Source organism: Typopeltis vanoorti, chromosome 20 (assembly GCF_054136105.1).
Source record: "Typopeltis vanoorti isolate ZY-2024b chromosome 20, IOZ_Tvanoo_1.0, whole genome shotgun sequence".
Lineage (NCBI taxonomy): Eukaryota > Metazoa > Arthropoda > Arachnida > Uropygi > Thelyphonidae > Typopeltis > Typopeltis vanoorti.
In genome coordinates, this window is record NC_143568.1 from 8881017 (window position 1) to 8908296 (window position 27280).

At 34.4% G+C, this 27280-nt stretch overlaps 1 protein-coding gene across 1 annotated transcript in view; it reads left to right on the plus strand.

Annotated features, from left to right (window-relative positions):
* Window positions 1–27280, plus strand: part of LOC150095219 (ATPase family AAA domain-containing protein 2-like) — a 538448-nt gene that overhangs the window by 14076 nt on the left and 497092 nt on the right. Inside the window, exon 2 of the mRNA XM_090410622.1 lies at window positions 6907–7018. Within this exon, the coding sequence (XP_090266748.1) occupies window positions 6907–7018 (112 nt within the window). The remainder of the gene's footprint in view (window positions 1–6906; window positions 7019–27280) is intronic.

A 27280-nucleotide genomic window follows, 5' to 3' on the forward strand; every position in this document is an offset into this window, starting at 1 on the left:
ACATTATATGAAAGAAGCCTTGACAACCAGAAAAGCATATATCTTTGTTTTATTGATTACACCAAAGCATTTGATTCAATTGATCACAAGAAATTAATTCTTATCCTACAGAATAATGGGTTAAAAGGAAAAGATCTTAGTATAATTACAAATATATACTGGAATCAAATGGCCTCAATAAAATATAAAAATACATATTCTGGCAACTTTGAAATCAAAAAAGGAGTAAGGCAAGGATGTGTCTTATCACCCTTACTGTACAATATATATAGTGAGCAAGTTTTTAAAAATATTTCAGAACTGAAGGGTGTAAAAGTCGGAGGTAGGAACTTCAACAACTTCAGGTATGCAGATGACACAGTTCTTATAGCTGAATCTGAAGATGATCTTCAAAATTTAATCACAGAAATTTACAACAGAAGACATTAATATAGACACAAGAAAAAGATTAATAAAATGCTATATCTGGTCAAGCCTTCTCTACAACAGTGACACTTGGACTCTAAAGAAGCAGAGAAAAAAATTAGAAGCTTTCAAAATGTGGACCATCAGAAGAATGTTGAAAATACCATGGACAGAGAAAATGAAAAACAAAGATGTTTTATAAAAAGCAAAAATGAAAAGAACATTAATGAAAATAATTAAAGAGTGAAAACTTAAATATTTTGGACATCTAACCAGACAAGAAGGCATTCAGAAATTAATATTAGAAGGGAAATTGGATGGAAAAAGAGGGAGAGGTAGATCCAGGAGAATGTGGTTCGAAGACATTAAGGACTGGACTGGCTTGAATTACCAAAAATGTTCCAGAGCAGCAAAAGAAAGAAAAAGGTTCTGTGACATGGATGCCAACCTCCTTCTAGGAGATGACACTTGAAGAAGAATTGGTTGAGTGCAAAATATCATCTTGAATGAAAGAGAATGCCTAGTTTTGGATTTGAGGAATGTGATGGCTTGGTGCCAGGAGCGACTAGAGGTAAACATTAGTCCAGGCAGAGAGATCTGATTTTGTTTGATTTTGTATTACTGAAGGCAAGGGTAAGTGAACTGATATATCTTTTGTGAGAGGAAAGGCAAGACTGTGTTTTGGTGGCATTGAACATGATAAGGTTGACCTCACTCCTTTGAAGGATCATATGAAATCAATCTTTAAGGCACTGGTTGTAGGTCTTGTAATTTGAGATGTCCAAGTACTGCATGGTTTGTCAAATGAGTAGTATGAGTGGAGAGTACTATTGTCTGTAGAGCTGTGGATAGAATTAGTGGCGATTGTGAGTTGGTCATTTATGTACACGCTAAAGAGAGTAGGTGATAGGACAGAGCCTTGAGGCACTTCAGCATTGATGGTGAAGCTCAAAGAGAGGGTGAAGCTGAATCATGACTCAGAGAAGGACCAGAGAAAGCTGGCTACCCAATTACAGAATTTGGCAAGGAAACTAAAGAATGGCAATTTGTTTAGTAGGCTATGATGGCACACACAGTCAAAAGTTTTGGAAATGTTGAGGGTGACAGCACAAGTTTCTCTGAACCTTTCCATGGCATGTATCCAGTGGTAGGTGATGTAAGCTACAGAGGTAAGCTTTGGATCTTGAATTTCAGAATCTGTACTAGTGGTTACCGATTAATCGGTGGGCTTCTACATAGCGAAGGAGGTGGATATTGATGACTTTGTCCATTATTTTGGAGAGAACAAAGTAATGGCAATTGGGCAGCAGTTTGACAGTAGACTTCTATCATCCTTTTTTTGGAATAAGATGGATATTATTATTATTATTATTATGTGACACCTCCAGTGAGCCCAAGGGACTCATCGAGGGAGGATACCTACTCTACAACTGTCTCCACCACTCAGTCCACCAACTACAATGAACCGCAACTACCATCATCATCTACACCAATGCCATCTACTGCCCACTACCACCACTAGTATTTCCACAAATGATCACAAACATCCATGCCTACAGCAGGATTCGAACCCACAGCCTTTATGTTGGAGAGCAGATGCGCTAGCCACTCGGCCAACCAAGCAGGCAATATGAGATTGCTTCCATGCTTGGTATGAGTCAGATGTCTATAATAGATTGTAGAGATGATGCAGGATGGTTAACTCTGGAGAGATGCCATCAGGATCAGAAGACTTTTTAGTATCCAAGTTATTTAGTACTTTCTTTTATTATTATTATTACCCCGAGACCTCATGGAGTCAAAGACTCATCTGGGAGGTCCTTTTATCACACATATCTCATCATATCTCATCATACCATGTCTTAAACATGCTCAAACTCCTTGCGGACACCATACTCTCAGGCAAGGCATTCCAATCATTCACAACTCTGCACGATAAAACCTGCCTCTCACTCCCCTACTCACACCCTCTTTATACAGTTTCAAGGGATGACCTCTGGTTCTCCCCTGATCTCCCACTATTCTCTGTAGAACTTCTCCACCATTGATCCTATAACCCTTACCAACTTGTAGGACTCTGTTATATCTCCCCTCTTCCTCCTGTCCACCAGACTCTGCAAATTACATCTTCTCAATGTTTCCTCATACTCGACATTCCAGAGGTCAGAAACTACCTTAGTCAGTTGCATTTGGACCCTTTCCAACATCTCTTCATCCTTCTGAAAACCCGGTGACCAAATCTGGGCACAATAGTCTATGTGTGGCCTAATCAAAGCCTTATACAACGGAACAAGAATCTCCCTACTTCTACACGTCAGTGTCCTCCGCATCATTCCCAGAAGCCTTTGTGTTGTCTTCACAATTTTGGTGATGTGTCCCCTAAATTTTAGATCCTTATCCACTATCACCCCCAGATCTCTTATTTCCTCTACCTCCAACAATATATTCTCACCAAGCATAAATTCTGCATCCCATCTTTGTTTTCCAAATTTTAAAACCTTACATTTTGCAACATTGAACTCACATCCCCATTTCCGTGCCCAATCACTCATTTTATTCAAGTCATTTTGTAAGGCCACAACATCTTCACTACTCTTTATGGTTCGTCCCAACTTTGCATCATCTGCAAACAACTGAATATCTCCATCCAAATCTTTGCCAATATCATTAATATACAAGTTAAACAGTAATGGCCCTAAAACAGACCCCCGAGGCACTTCACTAGTGACTTTCCTTTTCCTGGATATCGCACCCCCATAACACAACTTGCTGATGCCTATCAGATAGCCAGTCTCGAGTCCAATGCACTAATCTAATATCCAACCACATCTGCTCTAGTTTGACTGTCAACTTATCATGAGGTACTCTATCAAAAGCCTTTGCGAAATTCAAGTATATTACTGTGTATCCTTCTCCTCTGGTCAAGGAAGCAGTCACTTTATTGTAATAAGTAAGTAGATTAACTAAAACATGACCTCCCTTTAGCAAATCCATGCTGTCCATCAAAGATAATACCATTGTTGTCAACCCAACTCTGTATCCTAGTTCTCATAAGCTTCTCCAACAACTTAACCACAACACCTGACACACAGATAGGCCTATAATTTGATGCTTGAGTTCGATCACCTCCTTTATGAAGTGGCACAATCTTGCCTCCTTCCACTCCTTAGGAACTTGACCAAGTGCAAGACTCGTATTAAAAAAATATGTCAAGGCAGGTGTCAACTCCCTGGCACATTCCTTCAGAATACGTGGTGATATATTATCAAGTCCCACAGCTTTATTTACATCTAGTTTACTCAACTCTCCAAACACCTCTTGCTCACTTACAGTCAGTCTCCCCTCCCCATCGTCAACTGCTCTCAATCTCTCCATGAAGTCACATTCACAAGATTGAAAGATCTTTATGAACTGCTCATTAAGTATCTCCACCACACATTCTGTAACAGCTGTCTTTATACCATTTTCTCCAATCAGTGTCATCCTTCCATAATCATTCTTTCTTTTGCTGGCTACATATTGAAAGAACTCCCTAGGATTATTTTTGGCTTCATTAGCTAACTGCTGTTCATACCTCTCTTTAGCTGCTACTCTCACCAACCAAGTCACCCTCCTTGCCTGGTCTTTGTAGACCTCATAAAATTGGTTATTTCCACTTCTCTTATGCTGCCTCCACGATGTCCTTTTTCTCGGTATCGCATGCTTAAGCTCTTTATTCATCCATCTCACACCTACCTTATTTAACCTTCTCACCATTGGAATACATTTAGACATTGCATCTACTAGATAGTTTTTGAAAATCCCCCAAGCTGCATTGATCTATTTTCCAGCTAACTTCTCATTCCACGCTACACCTGCAAGCTGTCTCCTGAGCTCTTCATAATCACCCCCTTGTAGCTCCACATATACCCTTTTCTCACAGGGGTCCTCGCACTGCTGGCAACCACCCAGGTAATCACCTCATGGTCACTCTCACCAATTGGTGGATGATTTGACACCTCATTGACCCTTAATTCTTGTGTGGCCTCTGTTACATACTGTCTGAGGTAGTTATCCCTCAAAAACTCAAGAAACTCATTTTCTTTACTTCCAGTTGCTATCTCATCATTCCAGGCTATATTGCCATAATTAAAATCACCCATAATGATCACCCTTTTCTTATTTGCTTGGCTAATTTGACTATACATTTCACTGTTGCCACCTTCTTTTAAGGTTACACGGTGGTCAGAATTCATTGTGAAGAATTTACTGAGACAAAAACACACGTGTTGGAATAATTACTTATAATTATGAAAATAATATTCAACATTTGACCTCTGTATAAGTCCTCTTCAGCAAAATTTACATATGCACAGGACATAAGCTATGCAACACTACACAAAAGTAAGATAAATCTAAACGCTTTGTTAATTGTTTACCCTAGCTTAGTTCTAGTCTAGTCAAACACAAAACAATAATAATAAATAATTATATAGAAATTCAGTAATTATCAAAATACATTTTTTATACATATAAGTATCATAATATATAGATTAAAAAAAATAAATACAATTAAAAAAAATTTTAGTGGAACTACATTAAACACATTTCTGCAGTCCTCATATTAAGGTTATCTTGTGTTGAGATTCTGCCATCATGTTCTGGATGTTATATAAGTTGCAGATAGGTCCTCTGTATTCTTGGAATTTCTATTCCATCATTTTAGTTAAAAATTGGATGATGTTTTAGCATCTCACAAAACTTCCTTGACTTTTCTTTCAAACTAGGTTTTAGTACAATATAGGGACTTAGTGCCTTTCCAGTTGATTCTGTGATGTATTTGAAGTGCATTGTCTTCAGGCACTGAAGGGTCTGTTTTACCATAGTGGAGGAATTTAATATGGCATTTGTGTTCATCTTTTCTTATTGGGATGGTGTGCTCTGTTTCCCTTATATAGGGTAGGTTGCAGGTGCAATGAATTTTGTAAACCCGTGCGTGGACAATGTAAGAAAGAGGATCTTTGAATGAGCTGAGTATACTTTTTTAACATTACAGGAAGTTTGAAGGTTGCTTTGATGTTGTATGTATCTAGTATTCCATCTATTTTCTTAAGATATTCTCCTAATGTAAGGTATGACTATGGCATTCTTGTAATCCTATTTTGATTTTAATGATATTGTTGTGGAAGATTTTGTGGACTTTTTTTTTTTTTAGCCATTTTTTATAAATGTGTAGCTAATAATTTCATATTCCTTCTTCAGCACACCTACTCATTGGAGCAAATTGTTAGGGCTTTGTTTGAGGGTGCTGATGACCTCTAGTTTTGTGTTGGATGGTGGTATGAATTTTTGTGTATGTATTGGCTTGTGTGTCTAAGTTTGCAGTAGACAGTAAATGTTAGGCAGCCTGAGGGAAGAAGATGTGTGATAAGTTTGTCTAGAAAAGTAAGAGAATTATTGTTTTCAATCTCAATGGTAAATTTGATATGTTTTGTGTCGTTTGTTCAGGTGGCTTAGGAATGTATTTAATGTTTGCTACTGTAAGGCCAAATGGTGAAAATATCATCAACATATCTGAGGCAGACTTTGAGCTTTAGGCTTGCTGAATTTAGAGCTTTTTGCTTGAAGTCTTCCATGTAACACTTAGCTATGGGTGAGGTGGAGTGGTGAGCCCATGGCCATACCTTCTTTTTGCAATTAGAAATTATTTTGCTACACAAAATACCTGGAGTGAAGTACATGGGCAGAGGGCCATGGTATCAGGCTATGGTGGAAATATGTTCTGTATGAGAAGAATAGTATCATTGATTGGACATTAGTGAAAAGAGCATTTATATCAAAGCTAACTAATAGATCTTAGTTGTTGAGTGTGATGTTTTTAATACTGTTGATGAAGTGTTATGTACTTTTTATGTAGGAGGGGAAATGACCTACCAACTCCTTGAGTGTAGCTGCTAGTTTCTTGGCTAAGTGATAATTGGGGCTGTTGATTCCTTCAGCTATTGGTCATAGTGATGTGTTTGTTTTGTGTATTTTAGGCAGGCCATAAATTCTGGGAGTGCAGACATAATACACTAGCAGCAAGTTATTTAGTAGTTTACTGATTTATTTTTATTGAAAAACTACAGCAGGCATATGATGCTTGGATTCTGGTATGGTAGGATGCAGTTTCCCTTGGTTGTCTATACAGGAATTTGTGGAAAAAAGTGATGCCAGATTTATCTTTTGGTGAAGTAACAGTGGTGCCATCAGGATGAAAGAGAGTTGGAAGTGCAGGAGAGCAGAAATTGCATCCATTATTGCTGTTGAAATGAAATTTGTATCTGCTGATTACTGATTTGCATATGTTGCATTCTTTAGTATAGGGAATATGAAGCTGGAGTTCTTGAAATGAGCCACATGTGGTAAGCTGAATTTTATACCAAGTAGTGTCATTCCCCTCCTCCCCCCCCATGATTGCCTTATTTCATTTATAATTAACTGTACTGAAAAGGTATTAAAGTAAATTTTATTATTGTTTAGGATACAGAGTCAGATGCAAGCACCTATCATCTGAAAAGACCTCGGCGGGAAGTATCATTAAAAGTAGATAACACTGTAACAAGGTTTTCAAAGCGTAATCCCCCTGAACATGGTTTGTAGTTGTTAATCTTTTTTTTTTTTTTTTTTTACCTGATTTTAATACCAATTTGTACATCTTTATTGAAGGTTTATAATACATTTTTAATATATAAACATAATATATTTTTTATTAAGTTTATTGGTTTAGAAATTGGTGGTATTTTGAATTCAGTTCTATTAGTTCAGAAACCACTTGACTCCTACTGTTATGCGTTCTTCTGCATTCTGGCTTGGTTGATTGAGTTTATATATATCTACACACACACACCGGAAGTTAAAAAGTTCCCATAAGACAAGCCATCAGCAAAAAAAAAAAAAAGATATATTACTGATCTCACTAGATGTGCGAGAAGCCTTTGATGCTATGTGATGGCCAGCCATAATTAGTCATTTAAGAGATTCAGATGTCCAAAAGACCAACTCCACCTTACAAAAATTTTACAGACAGATGAGCAACCATGACAATGAAAACCACAACTATAACAAAATAAGTCAAATATGGCTGCCTCAAAGTTCTTGATGTGGACCTGGATTTTGCTGATGATCTGGTTATAATGATTTGTAGCTGCAATGGCTTACATTTAATATACAAACATAATATATTTTTTATTAAGTTTATTGGTTTAGAAATTGGTGGTATTTTGAATTCAGTTCTATTAGTTCAGAAACCACTTGACTGCTACTGTTATGAGTTCTTCTGCATGCTGGCTTGGTTGATTGGGTTTATATATTAGAAGCAATGGCCAAAGTACTCTCTAAAATTGTAGAATGAGTGCATGAGAGGAAGATTACATTATAGCACCAAGTCTAAAGTGCTCCACATCTCATGTCAGTAATCAAAAATGATCTTCCTAAGTGGGAAGGAGACAACAAATTAATTTCAACAAGAACATCTCATATGTTTGCAACAAAAGCTTACAAATAGTAAACCTAGCTAAGTCAGCAAGAATAAACTGGGGATTAAGTCGATGAGCACTGAAGACAGCATATCCTGGAGCTATTCATATTGTATGCCTGTTTGTAAAGATGCACGAAAATCTAAGAAAAGCCATCAAACATTCAACAGAGTTCGATACCTTATAGACATGCAAATAATTAAAGGATTTGGGACAATATCTTTTGAGGCAGCTTGCATCATGGTTGATCTAACATTGCTCTCCCTGAAAATGCAAGAATTCTGTCTTATATATGAAATCACTCCCGGAAGATACAATAGAAATGCTGCGATCCAAACCTCTATGAACTTCTGCTTCACTACAGTAAGTGGACTCACCCAACTAAGAAAACATATATTAAGGAGAAGGAAATCTCTGAAAGTGTCACATATAACATATACACTGAAGAGAGTAAAATAAAAGGAAATGTTAGTTGCTCTTTCATAATATATCACAGACAGTCCATTATTCAAGAATACCATTTTTTTCAAACTGCATCCCCTCTGTTCAGACAACCAAGCAGAACAACTTGTTATATTTTATTCACTTGCATATATCTGGGGATTAACATCTTTCATCAAAAGACTGCAACAACTTAGATTGACACTAGAAGCACTATAGATGACATTACAATCCAAAACAGCCACCTAGCTTTAATAGAGCAGACAGAAAATCTGGTAAGGAATCTCACTCTAGAGCAGTGTTTCCCAAACTTTCAGTAGTGTATCTCTTAAAATTTTAGTAACACCTGCTTACCTCCTTCTCAAGCAAAGGTAATTTGGGAGAAGTTATAATACTATTAGCAAAATAATATATATTTTGCTATAAGTAAAAATATGATCATATCCTCTATATGCTTTCTCCAACATCCATAAAAGGACATGGATATCCTTAGTTGGCACAATATTTAATCAAATTGATCATGTGCTTATACATGAAGATCAGCATCAAGTATTATGGATGGAAGATCATAAAGAGGAGTTTGCTGTGATTCAGATTATTCATCATCATCAAATTCATCAAATTCCCGATATGTACCCTCAAGGGGTGTACAGGATATAATAGTACTACAAAAAACTTACGTCATTATTAACTTCCAACCTATAAGTTCCAAATCAATCTGCTACCTGTCGGGACTCCAACATTATCAGATCTTATATTTCTATCTTCTAAGGCACTTTTTACTGTATCAATCCACCTATATCTTGGTCTTCCTCTGGCTCTTTTCCCTGCCAACCTGGCAGAGAACACTTGTTTTGCTAATCTTTCCTCTTCCATTCTGTTTAAGTGACCATACCACCTGAGATTATCTCTGTTAACACATTCCTGAATCCTAACAATGTAAAGTTCTTTCCTAATATCCTCGTTTTTAATATGATATTGCCATTGATGCCATCTGTTCATGCCTTTAATCTCAGGACTCTCATATCTGTGGTCTCTAGTCTTTGATCAAGTGTTTTACTTCTAACCCAGCTCTCAGATCCATAAGTTAAAATTGGTTTGAACACTGTCTTGTATATGGCTAATTTAGTGTTTTGACTAATTTCTCTCTTATTTCATATACATTTATTCAGTTGACCTCCTAGCATACCAGCTTTATTGATTCTGCTGTCTATTTCCATATTTAATTTACCATCTTCACTAAAAATGGTGCCTAAGTTGCTGAAATGTTTTACTTGTTCTATAGGTTCTCCATTCACAATGCAGTTGATATTTTCAATGCTTCTGCCTATTTTCATTGTCTTTCCCTTGTTATTTCTGACCTTCATACCAAATCTATTACAGCAGTTATTCAATTTAGTCAGGGAATCTTGCAGACTTGTACTGGAATTATTTAAAAGTATAACATCATTTGCATAAAGTAAAGAGCTGGGATTAACATCTCAAATTTTGATATCAGGTTTAATACCACTTTCCTTCATAATGTGATCCATATAGATAATAAATAATAGAGGGGATAATGTACATTTTTGTCTGACACCAGATTTAACATAAAACCATCTTTCTGTACTTCCTTCACTTCTAATTGCTGACTTACAACTCAAATAAAGACTAAGTATTTCTTTGATATAATGCCCCATTGACACCATACAACTGTAGCATTTTGAATAACTTTTCTCTTGGCACCTTGTCATATGCCTTTACCAGATCTACAAAACTTAAATACAGATTTTTGTTATATTCTCACAATTTCTCAACTATTTGTCGTAAAGTGAAAATCTGATCACGACAGCCTGATCAGCCTCTGTTTGGCCTGAATTCAGTTGTTCTTCACAAAGCTTCCCTTCAACAATCCTTCTCAACTTTTCTCAAGTATACTTGCATAAATCTTACCCAGTAGGGAAATATCTCTGTAATTCTCACATTCAGTTTTATTTTTTTCCTTTTTTGTATATGGGTACTATGAGAGCTCTACGCCAGTCATCTGGAATTTACTCCTGTGTCCAGACCTACAGAACTATGCAATGCAGCCACTGCAAGACTTTTATATCTCCATACTTGAGCATTTCTGGTTGAATATCATCTACTCCTGTTGCCTTAACACATTTCAGGCTTTTGACAGTTTTTTTCTACTTCAAGTATAGATATGTATTCCTGAATACACTCCTGTTGAGTGTTTTTTATTACTATGCTGTAAAGAGTAATTACTTCAAAAAATCAAGGATATCTTTTTCACCAGTTTTCATGTCACATTTATCATCTCTAATTCCTTTTACAGCACTCTTTTCTCCATTTCTGAGCTTTTTCAACAGTCTCCAGAATATTTTACCATCTTCTTGATATTATTTTATACGTTCTTATCAAAGTCTCTTTATTCACAACCATGACAAATACAGACTTAGCAAATGATTGTCTAAAATGAATAAATTAAAAGGAAAAATAACGGCATTTCTGATGACTTTTCTTTAGCTAGTTTTACAGTGTTTAGCTTTCTTACATTTGTCTCTGTATTCTCTAAGAGTACAAGCTGACTTATTTGCCATGAACTTTTGATATGCCTTTCTTCTTTTCCTTCACTGCCTCTTTAACTTTCTGTGTCCACCATTGAGTGATGATTTTTCTATCATTACAGACAACCTCACCACATTCCTCTCTAGCTGAATCAATCAATGCTTTTTTCAGGATTTGCTGCTGACTCTCCAATCTTTTGTTGGAGACAAAACAAAACCAATCTTTTGGTTCTTCTCAAACCATTTCATTTTTTCTTGAATAATGTTTGTGTATTATTATTCTACAGTTTACATCTGAGAGTTGCTCAACTTTTATTCGTTTTAAAAACTTTCTTACATGTTATTCTTTTCAATATATAATTCAATTTTATCCTGCTCAAGACTAAATGGTGATCACTTCCAATTTCAAATCCTCTGTACACTCTAGCATCCTGCACCAGAGAGAAAACATTATTACCAACAATAACATAGTCAATGAGACTTTTCTTATTCCTTGCCTCTTCTCTCCATGTGAATTTGTGCACATTTTTATGTTGGAACATTGTGTTAGTAATAACCAGTTCATGTCCTGAGCAGAAATCCAACAGGTATTTGCCATTATTATTAGCTTTGCTCTTTTCTCCAAATTTTCTCAATATATTCTTGTATGTCTGACCATCATTTCCTACTCTGCTATTTAGATCCCCAACAAGGACCAACTTTTCATTTTTCATTGTGTCAGTTGCTTTCTCTAAAGCCTGAAAAAATTCTTCCACATCTACCTTAGTAGAACCTTTTGTCGGACCATAGGCACAATGGTCCTTGATTGCCATTCAAGAAGATTTGCCTCGTATTTTGTGCTCAATACTATAGCTACACCTTCTTTTCCCTGATTGTCTTTGCCTGAATATAACATTTTGTATTTATTGCTCAGAAAGATATCACCAGTTTTTGTCTTTTTTTTTTTTGTTTCAGTTAACCCTATTATGTCAAACTGGTACTTATCCAATTACCAGTTTGACACGACAGTTTGATATATTTTTCCTCAGCTATCTCCATTTCTTTGCCATTCAGGCTTGTTGTTGATAGCACTGATCTTGAACTCTGGTGATAAGTTGGAGTGTTTTTCATGATTTATTCCAGTAGCTGACTTTTCACTGTTCAGATTATTAAGGTACAGAATCTCACTGAAGTAACAAAGAAATGAAAGAGCTCTAAACTTTAACTTGCAGAAGCTTAAAAAAATTGAAGTTAAAACCAACTTCCAGAACAAAATAAAAAATAAAATAAAGGCCAAAAATATAGATATAGAACAGGATGTAGAAAGAATATATATATATATTAAATAATGGATTCTGAATACTGCCGAGTAACTCTGGTATATGAAAATAAGCAAATGAAAATATATTGGTTTAATGAAGAATGTGCCTAAACAGTAACAAAAAATATTAAAAAATAAAGCATATAAAGAATTCACTGTAAGACCAACGATGATTAAAGAAGATAAATATAAAGAACTGAAAGAAGTAGCAGATAAAATTTGTTGAGGGAAGAAAAGGCAATCCCTTAATGAAATGCACAATAGCACAAGAAATGAATAACAAGATAATCCTAGACAAGCTTAAATACAACTAATGTTCTTAAGGGAGTGTATAAGTTGGGCTCAGATATGCAGAGATGGACAAGGAAACATGTTAACAAACAAAGAAATAGTAAAAAACACAATGGAGAGAATATTTCCATGAATTGCTGAATATAAATGTTGCTCTGCAACTCTGTATGCCAACTACTATTGAAAAAGATGATTCTGTAGAGCCTCATGGCAAGAACTTAATGATATAATATATTTACTAAGGAACAACAGATCCTCAGGAATAGACAAAATCCCTGCAGAGTTGATGAAAGTAGGAGGAAAGAAACTAAAGGCAAAATTTATGAATTGATTTTAATCATATGGAAGAAAGAGAAAATACCAAAAGAATGGAGAAAGATCTGCCCACTATATTAGAAGAATGATAAAACTGTCTGTGGAAATTATACAGGTATTTCTCTGTTATGTATGGATTCAAAATATTTATCTCTATTTTAAAGAACAGATTAAACCAATTTATGGAGAAGATAATTGGTGTAATTGGTTTCAGGAAAGTCAATTTGCAATTGATCAGATAGTTAAATAATTATCAGAAGTTTGATATAAATATTCATCAGATATGACATCATTAACAGAGGAAAATTATATGAGATTATGTGATATACTTTGGAATACCAGAATAAGCTAGTAAGACTTACAAGATTAAAAATGGAAAATTCAGAAGCACAGGTTAAATATCTGGGATCTGTTAAATACAAAATGATTTAACAGATCCCTTTCCAATAACTCAAGAATTAAAACAAGGAGATGGTCTACCTCCAATACTTTTTTACTTAGCCTTGAAATGTGATATTTGATCATTGTTAATAGATACTAAAGACACATAAATGAATCCGTGCAGATTGTAGCATATGCAGATGACATTAACATCATATCAAGAACCAAACAGAAAGCAGCAGAAACATATTTGGAACTAGAAAGGCTTAAAATTAGTCAACAAAAAAGCAAAATGATGATTGGGAACTTTAGTATTGAAAAAGTGGAACAATTTAATATTTGAGTAATGATCACTAACAACCAAATGAGATGATGAAAGTGCGGATCAAAGAGAGACAATCAGGCTTTTTATATTCTCTCTCTCATATGTGTAATCAGTTCAAAAAATATTCATTAGAAGACTAAAGTAAAAATATGTAAATCGACAATTTGCCCAGTTGTCACCTATGAATGAGAAACATTGATATTTATGGCAAGAGTGGAGCATTTCATTTCAACTTTTGAAAGGAAAAATCCTTAGAAAAATATTTGTTCCACTGAATGATAATGATCTCTGGAGAATCAGATACAACCTTGAGTTATATCATATAAAGAACCTACAATATCCAGTGAATTATTGGTGAAAGACCAAAAGGAAAACCTAGAACAAGATGGATAGACATCATTAGTTAAGATAGCAACATCATACTACAATGTCCAAACTGGAGAGGTAAAGTTTTTGACAGACAGGGTTGGTGGCAACACATCCAAGAGACCAAGGCTGTAGAGCCATGAGAAGAAGAGATAATATTACATTCCATCATGAATAATTATAAAACTTTATTTTTTGATATTTACTCTATAACAAATTATAAACGTGAAACATTTTTAAAATAAATAAGTTTTTAGTTATACGAATCTAGTATACATACAGTAGAAACAAAAATCAATAATAAAAAAATTACGAGATGAATGAACATTCTTGCCCTGAGTTTTGAACTATTTGAATTTAATCTTTTAATGCATATAATGCCAGTTGGAATGAGATTGTGCTGTCAACAAGACACAGCCCTAATGAAGTAGGGCTGTGTCTTGTTGACGGCACAATCGATACATTCCAAGGGATACCTTTTGTTTAAAAGTACCTTCAGATTTTTTTTAGATTTTGAAAAATTAATTATAGAACAGATCTTGCACTTATTTGTGACAATATGGTGCCAAAAAAAAAAAAAAGGTAATCAAAATTTAAAAAAAAAAAATTGCCTCGTATTCCTAAAGGCCTTTTGTGTACTCTGGAAATATGCATACCACACTTTGGGAAAGACTTCTCTAGGGAGATGGGAAATTAAGTTCTGCTGGGTAAAGTTGCATACTGGAGTGGCAGGAAATGAGAGAGTGGATCGCTTGGCTGAAGAAGTGGCTATAAACTAACGGTTAGAAATATGTTACGAAAAGTACTCAGAATCAGCCATTAAAAGATTTGTGGGAGGAAGAATAGAAAATATCTAAAACGGTTCAGCAGCAAAAGAATTTATGCCAAGTATCAGAAGCAGACTCCAGCTGAAAATACACTCATGTTCATAAAAACTGCATCACCTGCTGTAACCATGTTTTTTTTTTTTTTTTAATTAAATTTGAATGCCTGTTTGAAAAGGGATGATAACACAATAATTGTCACAAATAATGAAGAAGGTAATATAAAATTTTTATTTTTGATTAATATTTGGATCTTTTTAGTACAAGATGTGGCATAATTAGGAAATGACAACAAACTTGACAAATTTGCAAATATTTCAAAATGAAGTGGGCAGTGATATTTTCACTGGAAAAACAAATACCAGTATCAAAATTTAGTTCAACTACACAGTTTTACTAACATTCAAAGATAAATATTCACTTTTTGCTGTTTAATACTTCTTGGGTCCTCTTCTTGTCTTTATTACAGCTTGGCATTGAACAAAATCAATTTCCTGATGGATGCAACTGTCAATTCATGTACCCTTATAATGGCTTATTTGAGCTCCCGAAGTGTTTTTCGGCTTCTCGTGTATTTCAATCTCCATTTGGTACCACAAATTCTCATTGGGGTCGAGATCTTTGCTGTTTTCTGGCTACAGTAGTCATTGACTCGAGTGTTCATTGAGCCACTTATTAACCTACAACAACAGAAAAAAAAACCTTTTTTTAAGTACTAAACTCAATTAATATGGTACATTTTAGAATTATAATAGCATTACTTACACTTTTTGCCTTATGAAAAGGGGCAGAATCATCCTGAAAGATATAGTTTGTCATTACAGTAAAGTGGTCTCTGATAGTAGACAGCAAATCTTCTAAAATTTTTTCTGGTATACTTGTGCATTCACTGTACCTTTTGTGAAATGCAAGCAACCAACACCATTGATGTGACATACATCACCTGAGCTGAGAATTTGACTGTTGACACCAACACTCAGGGTTGAATTTTTCCCTTAATTGCCTTTGAACTATCTGTCTGCCATCAGTACCCTGCACGACAAATGGACCCCTGATTAGGCTCCATTTGTCATGCTCTTTGCACCAATTTAACTGAGCCAATCTAAATTTTTTGGTTAACAAGGGTGTGTTTTTAGGGCACCTGGCTATCAGTCCCTGTTGAATGAGTCTTCTAACAGTTACAGAGCTTGCCACAATGACACAGTGGCTCTGCCTCAATGCCATCTGGATGGCATTGAGGCAGAGCCACTTTAGAGCACAATCTTAGCATGTAGACAGTGGCTTTCTTCTTATCCCCTTCTTCCTTTCAGCAGATTCGGTTTCCTTCACTTTGGATAGGCCATACCACGGTAGATTGACTACAGGACACCCTTTTGGTAATATTAATAATATTAGCAAAATAATATATATTTTGCTATAAGTAAGTAGCTGAGAGGAATAGCCCTATCTATTCAAAGCTTGAATCTAGTGTCAGTAAGGAAATACCTTGAGTAGACATATTACTTACTATTATAATAATGGAATTAACTCACGTAAAATATTCTATATTAGTAGAATTTTCGCCTGAGTATCACAGGCATCATCAGTTCAAGTACAAAGGCTAATTAAACAATAACTGATATATTCACAAAGAGCCACCTAAGTAGCAGAGGTTAAATTTCCTAAATTTATTTCCAAAAAAAAATGAAATGAAATTAAATAAATAAATAAAATTTTTTATATATATATATATATATGTGTATACAATTACAAAAGTTAGGAAAGATTTGCTGCTTTATAGAGTACTATCTCCCACAAGGGAGAAAGACATAAATCAGGTTGTATAGGTTGTCCCACTTACAAAATTTCTGTCAAATTTACTCACTTCTTCAACTAGAAGAACTGCTACGTATATAAAAAAATTCTTTTGATTTCAGAAATAAAATTTCCAATCTTCATCTAGATGATTCAGAGATTATGATTAGTCTAGATGTTGTTGCTCTATTTACGAGCATTCCGTTAGCGGACAGCATTGAATTATTGCACCAAGAATTTCCTCCAGGCATAGTCAAATTATTTGAATTTGTAATAAAGTCCAGTTATTTTTCCTTCAAAAATCAGTTATACAAACAAATCGAAGGAACAGCAATGGGTAATCCTGTATCTCCTGCTATTGCCATCTACTTCATGGAGCACTTCGAACAACATATTTTTGACAACATTTCACCCAGACCTAACCTTTGGTTCAGATATGTGGATGACATTTTTGCCATATGGAAGAGCACTTCGGAAGTATTACTGCAGTTTCTCTCAAAAATAAATGCACTTCATCCAAGGAAGCAGTTCACCCTAGAATTAAATAAGCAGTTAGCCTTTCTAGACCTCTTAATTCTTTGCCAACCAGATGGTAACCTACAATTCACAGTTTATAGGAAGGAGACTCATACAGGCCAGTACATCCATGCTGAATCACATCACCATCCCAGTCAAAAGGCAGGTACTATAAAAACACTAGTTCCTAGAGCCCACTCCTTTTGTTCTTCAGAAGAACTATTACAAAAAGAATTACAGTATATTAATTCCTCTTTCTTATCCAATGGTTATAAGAATTCCTTCATAAAACGTAGTTGTAAGTAGTCGTGCTTCAGCATCCTCTTCAAATACAGAAGAAACAACATGTATACCTATCCCCTATGTGCAAGCCGTTAGCAAACGCATAGCTAAAGTGTTAAAACCACTAAATATTTGTGTTGCCTTTCGACCCATCAGAAAAATCTCTACCTTCCTCACGTATCCAAAGGACAAGCTCCTATATCTCAGCTATCCAGGTGTCTGCCAGATTCCCTGCTCTTGTGGGTTATTATATTTTGGACCAACAGGGAGATCTTCTCTGATGCGGTTAGAAGAACACAAGTCATATATTCAGTACCTTGAACCTGAACAGTCTGGACTTGCAGAGCACGCCATCAACACTAGACATAGAGTTCATTGGAAAAAGACAAAGGTCATTCACAAAAGTCGGTTCCTCATGGAATGGCTTTACAAAGAAACATGAAACATTACTTCACTTTCCTAACCTAAACAGATCCGATGGTCTGTCTTTCCCCATTGTGGGAGATAGTACTCTATAAATCAACAAATCTTTTCTAACTTTTGTAATTGTATACACACACACACACACACACACACACACACACACACACACACACACACACACACACACACACACACACACACACACATATATATATATATAAACATTTTTATTTATTTACTATATTTGCGGGCATATAAGATGCACCGGCGTATAGGACGCATCCCCTTTTTTGTACACATTTTTTAGGAAAAAAAACTTTATCACTGAATATTATAATGAATTTACAGTATTTCAAATATAAAGTAATAAGTAGGTCTACTTTCAATAAATACCTAATCTAACTAGGAAAGCGTACCCACCTTTTAATTGTCAAAACCCAGAAATTCATCTCCAGAGCTAAATGAAGAGACACTTGAAACCTCTTCTAAATCAGAATCTGAGTCCTCATACAAAAAATTGTCCTCTGTACCATCCAGTGCATTATTAATGCCACACTTCTTAAATGATTTAACCACTGTCTCAGTTTTCACAGCATCCCATGAAGCTTTGATCCACTCACAAACTTACGAAATGCTAGGCCTCTTCCTTCTTCCTGATGGCGTAACCTCAAAATCTGAAGACTGCATCCAGCTATTCCACTTCTCTTTCATAAATCCCTTAAATGGTTTATTGATACAGACATCTAAAGGTTGAAGCTGACTAGTTAGACCTCCTGGAATTATAGCTAACTGAGTTTTCAATTCCTTGAGTTTATTTGTAACATCGTCTGTTTTGTGAGAATGAAACTGATCCCATACTAGCATGGCAGGCTTCTTCAACAGTCCACCAGGGTGCCTAGACCAAATTTTATCTATCCATAACTTCATTCCTCCTCCATCCATCCAGCCTTTTACGTGCACATGTACAAACACTCCTTTAAGTAATTTTTCTTTGTGTAGCGTCTTCCTTTTAAAAATCAATAATGGCGGCAATTTTGTCCCATCAGCACAGCAGGATAAAACAACCGTGTAGTGAGTTTTTTTGTGCCCTGAAGTTTTAATAGTAACACTTCTAGTGCCCTTGGAATCTACAGTTTTGTTTGAGGGCACATCAAAAGTCAGTGGAACCTCGTCCATGTTTCCTATTTGTGCAAGTTCAAAATTTTCTCGTTTCCTTGCGTTAATGAAGAATCGATGAAATTCAATCATTTTTTCTTCATATTCAGCTGGCATCTTTTGTGATATTTTTGTTTTAGTCTGCATACATAGCTGGTTTCTCTTCATGAATCTTGAACACCATGATGTTGATCCAGTAAAGTTGGCGATCCCTCTGTTAGTGGCTATCGCTTTCGCTTGATGAATAATCATTTTTATAGACACTGAAAGTCCCGCTTTTCTGTGGTCTAAAATCTAAGTATTCAGTTCTGCCTCAAGTTCTGGCCATTTTGCAGTTCCACTTCATAGGTTATGTTTACTGCGAGTTGCTTTTTTTAAATCCTCTTCCTGATTCCGCCAAGTTCTTATCATTTTCTCAGTTAGGGTGGTCCGATATGCCTCTCTGCATCCCTGTTTCCATGTTCTTTAGCATACGCAATCACACGTAGCTTGTATGCAATATTGTAACAATGCCGACATTTTTCAGGCAGAAATTTATCACCCTTCACAACTGCAACAACAATTGGAAAGTTTAAACGAACAGGACACAGCTGTGATTGTCGATGACAGCGCATGCGCATCCACTGAACTCTATGTCAGTGTTTCTCAAAGTGTGGTAAGCGTACTCCTGGGGGTACACGAAAGGTCTTCAGGGGGTCCGTGGCAATTTTCAGCTATGCATCATTAACGCATAGAATAAAATTCAATGTGTCCGTGAAGTTCGAGATCGTAAAACGTTCCTATTGTATCACTGAATAAGGTACAGAGACATCTTCAGGCTGTGCAATATGTTTCTCAACAAACAGTGTAATTAGAGAGACAACTGGGATAAAAACGGCACTAACTAATGAATCGCATGTCCCCCTCCCATAGAAAATGCTATGACTCAAGCAAAACCATATGTTGCCGGTGCAACATATGGTTTTGTTTGAGTGAATGTGTTAAAACAAAGAAATATATAGTGAATGTGTTTCAGATATTATATAAGGAATTTGGTTGAAGAGAATTAGCATTTCAACTCAACTGTTGGCTTGTCTTTGTCATTTAGTAGCACGATCGTTTGTTAATACTGCACCGATCATATGAACATGGATGTCTGAAGTTTGAGAAACACTGCTCTACGTAACTGGAATGCTCTCACACACACTGCAAGGAAGCAATAAAAAAATCACGTAACTCAGAACAGACAAAATTTCCAGAAATGAAAATAATAAAAAACTGAGTATCGGCATATAAGACGCACCCTATTTTTCAGATCTATTTTCAAAGGAAAAAAGTGAGTCTTATACACCGGCAAATACGGTAATTTAATTTTTTTTTAAAAATAAATTTAGGAAATTTAACCTTAGCTACTTAGGTGGTGCTTTGTGAATATATATCAGTTATTATTTAATTAGCCTTTGTACTTTGTACTGATGATGCCTGTGATACTCAGGCAAAAATTCTACTAATAAAGATTATTTTACTTGAGTTAATTCCGTTATTATAATAGTAAGCAAAGCTTGAATCACACTTTTTCTATGAGGTGTTAACTGTACATAACTAGCCATAGCTATCTGAGTATGAAAATGTGAAAACAAGCTTTTGCTGTCTATTTATAGCATGAAAAATTCTGATGCAATACAATAAAATATCTTGTGATAAACCAATAAAATGGCCATTTAACTACTAAAAACTGTATTTATGTAAAGTGATGCAGTTTCTATGAACTTGAGTGTAGATGCCATCCAGTTTAACCATACTATTAACAGGACACGGAAAATTAAGATACTATCTACATAAATTTCACGTTCTGGAATTTCCATTATGCATTTGTTGTCCACACCTTAAACAGATTGTTGATCACCTACTCTATGACTGTCAGCTACTGGACTTCAAATGGATGATACTAATGCAACACATCGTCACTTCAGGAGATGGTTGGCCAGACAAAATACAGACTTATTCAAAAGTAATACTTAAAATTATTTAATTTTGGAAATAGGATCATTTTCAATCATTGTAATTTAATATATATTACCCATAATGTCAGGATTATATAGTGTAAATATATGTGTAGATACAAAAATATAGATGTAAATATGGATGAAAATGTAGATGTACCGACATATATGACTCAAATACTACAGAAAATCCCTCGAAATCATGGGTTGTCTTATATGATGAGTATAAAAAGGAAAGCTTCATTTCTTGGATGAACATTTAGGTAGTTACAATACATCGTTATATAAGAAAATAGGCAGTGTTTATAAACAAATCAGATTAATTTTTTTGTTACATAAATTTATTTAAAATATTACAATAGATGTAAGTCTTAAAAAACAAATAATAATTATTAACCTCAATTTTCATGTGTTAATTTTCTTCATCATCTGTTGAAAATAGTTCTTCAGATTTATTGTTTAAATGATCGTCATATGGATCTTAGTTCGAATCCGGTGAATTTTCGTTTTTGTCGTCATCAGTGTCCCACAACAGATCATCTTCCGTACCGTCCATAAGAATAGAGATATCACACTTTTTAAATGATTTTATTAGAATTCTGCTTTTACTTTATTCCATGTTTTGATCACAAAATTGCACAACATATCAAGTGATCCTGAAGTAGCTTGAAATTCTATACTTTCATCTAGATTCAATCTTGACCATTTTAGTGCATATGCTCTAATCATATTTCTTGATAACCATTCTGCCTTTGTTCGAATACCCATTCTGCAATGTGATTTTCCAGTTGCGGCCATCGGGTGATCCCCATTCTTATCGCACATTTTTTTTTTTTTGGCAATTTTCTTAAAATATCTTCTTTCTTCCTCTATTCTCTTAACATCTTCTCAGGTATGTCAAACTTTCTTGCATCAGCACAGTTATTAGTTTGCTTTGCCATTTCAATTACCCTTATTTTAAATCAAACTTCATACTTTCTTTGTTTTGTTGCTGGTTCCATGATTTTAAATAACAATTTTAATAATCCTAAAATTAAAAAAAATGCAAAATTAATAATTAAAATTAGGGCTAATCACTTTTAATTAGGATAATTCATGTAAATACTAAATCTATGCTATGCAAAAAAAACAACAACAAGATATGCCTAGATATAAAAATAACGGATATAACAACAATACCCAATGTTGCATTAATACAAGAATGAAGAAATTGGGGGATCGTCTTATACAACTGACATAAGCTTAAAACCTAAAAATAGCCTAAAATTTAGGCCTCGTCTTATACGCCAGTCATCCTATACGCCGACATAACGGTAAATATAGATGTGAAAATGTAAATATGAATATAGATGTAGAAATATAAATGCAATATAAATTTTAATTTATATTAAAAGGGGGCTTGAAATTGACACATATCATTATTTAGTACAGGCAAAACTAAGATTTCCACCAAACTGGCTACAAAAAAAATAAACAAACTAGAGAAACAAAATCTAATTACAAAGTAAGACTACTAAATGATTCAAGTATAAGAAATTTATAACTACTTAGAAAAAATACAAGAAAGTGAAGACATTGAGAAAGAATGGAATAATATAAAAGAAATTATCACATCAGCACATATGAAAGTCTAGGACACACAAAAAATATCATAAAAATAAAACATTACATATTATGGGACAATGAAATAAAAACAATAATTGAAAATAAAAAGCTGGCTTTTAAAAGATGGTTAAGTAGCAAAAACAAGAAGATGAAATTGAATATAAAAAAGATGAGCAATAACCAAAAGAGAAACCAGAAAGAGACAGGGAAAATATCCAGGGAAAAAATATTATTTTTCCCAGAAAAAGCTGGGAAAAATTTGTATCATATCTAGAAAATGACATATACAAAATAAGACCCAGTGCATACAAAATACTAAAACACATGAATACAGATATAAAAGAAACTGCAAATATAAATTGTGAAATAGATGTAAAAGAATTCTTGGATTATTTTACAGATCTTTGGATGGATAATACTGCCATCAAAAATAATTACACGAGAAACTTACAAAATACCTTAAATGATATGATAACAATGAAAGAATTAAAGGACAACCTAAATAAAATAAAAAATGGCAAATCAGCAGGAGAAGATGGGATAAACTCCAAACTGTATAAATTTGCTGGAAAAAATTTCATCAAAGATTACTAAAATTTTTAAATAAAATATATACAAATGGACAAATATCAATAGAATGGAATACAAGCATAGTAATACCTCTATTTAAAAAAGGGGATAAAACAAAACCTGCAAACTACACAGGTATTAGTTTATTGAATACATGCTACAAAATATATAGCAGAATACTTAATGAAAAACTAAAAATATACAGGGAAAAAATATTATTAGAATGTCAAAATGGATTTAGAAAAGGATGCTCTATAATGGATGCAGCTTTCTGTTTAAAACTACTTATAGAAAAAAAGAAGAGAATTTAATTTGGAAACTCGTCTTTTGTTTATAGATTACGAAAAAGCATTGGACAAAGTAAAAAGATATATACTGTTTGATATATTACAAAGAATATATATATACCTAATATATTACTACATGCAATATTGAATATATATATATAAAGATAATGAAATAAAAATAAATGAAAAGTTGTCTGAAAAACAATCTATAAACTAAGGAGTAAGACAGGGATGCCCTCTGTCTCCAACACTTTTCAATATTTACATTAATGGAATATTAATACAGAGGAACACCTTAAACAATCAAGGTATAGAAATTTCCAGGAATAACAAAACAAATACGCTATTATTTGCAGATGATCAGGTAATAATATCAGATAAGGAAGATAATTTACAAAGAGCAATATATAATGTAAACATTATAGTAGAACAGTTTAGAATGAAAATTTCCATAGATAAAACTAAAACAATGGCATTTTGTGGACAAACTCCAGTTAGAAGCAAAATAGTTATCAATAATAAAATAATAGAACAGATAAATACTTTCAGTTATCTTGGATGTGATATATCATATGAAGGAGAAAAAGACATAAAATAAAAAACTTCAAATTTTTACAGATTATAGGCCTGATAAAAAGAACACTCAACCCAAATATAATATAAAAAGAAACATGCTTGAAAATATACAATACTTTAGCAGTGCCCACATTATTATATGGCAGAAAAATTTGGACAATAAACAAACAACATAAACAAAGAAAAAAACAAGTGAAATGAGATTTATGAGAAGAACTGCAAAATACACTTTATTAGATCAAATAAGGAACGAAGACATTTTAAAAGAACTAAAACCAAAATCAATAGAAGAAAAACTAAACAATTATAAACAAAAATGGATTGAACATGTAAACTGAATGGCCAACACCCGACATCCTAAACAAATACTAAAATATAAGCTAATTGGAAAGAGAAGGCAGGGCAGACCTCAAAAAAGGATATTGGATGGATAATGAGACCGGAACAAACCAATATGGTCTATACCCGTAATTAGTATTATGATGATGATAAATTTTAATCACATAAGGATATCTCAGCATCCTCACTAACTTGATCACTGGAATTGGAGAAGTGAAGCTGGTTTGTGTTATGGATGTATGGATGTTCAAGTCCTCAAGGAAAACGAACTTGCTGTTTAGGTATTTTGATTTCAGAAATTTAAGCTTTACAGATAAGTAATTAGAAAGGTCAAAGTAGTTATCAGAATTTGGGGAGCAATAGAGATGGAAAAATGAATGCAATATAGTTTGCATTCATTCAACTTCTCTGACTCAAATTTTCATGGAAATTTTGAGAAGCAATTATACTATGATATAATTTTGGACACTTGAGTTTTACAGTAGTTGAGGTTCTGTTAAGAATAATTTTTTTTTGGATGCCTATGTGGTAGTGGTATATGTCATTTAAATTGCTGTTAAGCCACAAATGTTGGTGAAGAAGACTGAAAACTTTTTTTCCAAGCAATATTAATGTTTGTGCTTTGTTTTGAATTTTTGTTTAAGACATATGCAAGCCTGTTCAGAGTAGGCTTTTACAAAAATCCATGCCCACAATGGGATTCAAACCCACAACCTGTTGGTTGGAGAGTGGATGTGCTACCACTTAGCCAACCAGGCCTACTCCATTTTGTGGGAAATTTTTTGTATCCTTGGTCAAACAGTATTTGATTATGATGTCTTTCTTTGTTGGGGAGGAGGACGAGGAGTTAAATGCAGAATAAGGACATGCACTGGGAGATGACTTACTTCCCACATCAAGGGAATCTAATTTCCTGTCCTCAACATCCTTTCTCCCATATCACTATATTTATAATCCTGTAATAATGGGAATCAGTGGGAGCAGGATTATTTGCTAGTCATTTGGTAAGGCTCCTGATTTGATGTCTCCTATCTGGTTTGGTTCTATGTAATATCTAGCAGCAGCATTCAAAACCATTTATTGCTCTACTTTTATGTATGGCTGGGGGTCTAGCTCCCTACAGTGTATTTTGCATGTCCTTGAAGGGTTTTACCTGCACGTTCATGTTTACACTGTCACATTTTGTATATCTATTTTTTTATATCATTCCCATTACCAAAGGTTGTTAACCAAGGATTAAATAACATGAATACCTATTAGAGATCCAAGAGTTGCAGTTCACAATGAAAACATTTTGAACTTGTTAAAAAATAAACAGAACCTTGGCATGTCTTCTTCCTTTCATGGGACTCCTTCAGACAATCTAGTAAACAGGCTGGTGGTTTTACACTGGTACTGAAACTCATCTAACACCTAGACATTCACCAGTATTCTTTAACCATGCACTCAAGTTTAAAGTAAAAGCTGGATGTATTCATAGAAGATAACTGGATATGAAAGTATTTTTTCTGGCAAGACACTCTGACCCTAAATGGAACATGTTATATTTTGTCAAGTATGCTTTGCTTTTTCTTAGATCTGACCGTCATTTTGGACAGATGTTCATTCTGCAAATAGCACAGATTGCATTCTACAAATAGCAAAGTTGCTCCTACGTCAGAGAAAAACTAACAAATTTGAAACAGTGCTATAGTAAATAAAAATGCCCTAACTAAAGTCAGATATACAGGCTCTTTGGAGACCATGTCATTTAAATAGTACTATACCAAGTTATTATTATAAGTGGCCAAAATTGTGGAAACCTTTTGGAAAAAGTGTATTTCTGAGGTTTGATGGCTCATAACACCATTTTATTTTGGAGTAATACCATAAAATTATATATCAATGGAAAGATAATTTAATCAAGAATGTAATGCAATAACTTTTATGAAGGATTTTTTATTAGAACAGCAGTTATAAAGAAGAAAAGTGAAACACATAGAAAAAAATAAGATATACAAAAATTCTCACAATGTGAGTTAATACTTAGTTGGGTAACCTTTAGCATTAATTATGGCCTTACAACGCCTTCCCATGGAGTGAACCAAGTTTTTTAGTTCTGCAGCTGTTATAATGTGAAACCAAGATTGAATTATTGCTTCTATTAATTGGGTTTTATTGGTGGGTTGCGTCTGACTAACAAGTTTCTTTAGTCGGCTCCATAGATTTTCGATTGGGTTAAGGTCTGGGCTATTCCCAGGTCATTCCAGCAGTGGAATATGATTATCTTGAAACCACTTTTTGCACACAGCAGCAACATGACGTGGAGCTGAATCCTGTTGAAATATAAATGCTTCATTATCTTGGAAAAGATCACGTGCGGAAGGCTTCAGTTTGGGCTCAAGTATTTCATTTATGTATTTTTGGGCATTTATATTCCCATTAATCACGCAAATTCTGCCCACACCTTTTAATGTCATACAACCTCAGATCATAACACTAAGTAGGTGTTTCACGGTAGGTGTAATGCAATCAGGATGCAAATCTTCTCTGATTCTTCTCCTTACGTATTTTATGCCATCATTACCAAACAGGGAGATTTTGGTCTCATCACTGCAAATAACACAGTCCCTTTAACATGGGACTGTGTTATTTGGAGTGATTTATCCAGTTAACATGGGTTTTAGCAAGTTTAATCTTTTCAACCTTTGTTTGAGAGATAAAAATGGCTTTTTTCATGGAATTCTAGCATTTAGACCAAATTCCTGCAGTCTGTGCCGAACAGTCCTTGCACTCAACTTCACATTGTATTGTGCCATTTCATCTTGTATACACCCAGATGATTTTCTTCTGTTACATAGGCACAGTCTCTCAACTCTTCTATCATCACTTGCTGTTGTGCACCTTTTCCTGCCTTTACCAGTCTGGTTTTGTAGTGACTGAGTCTCCTTATACTTCTTCAGAAATTTAGAAATGCCACCTTTGGTTAAGTTTCCACCAATTTTTCTTCTAATTTCTTCATAACTGTAGCCTTGTTCACTTAATAGTACTATTTTACATCGCTTTCTGGGTGACCAGT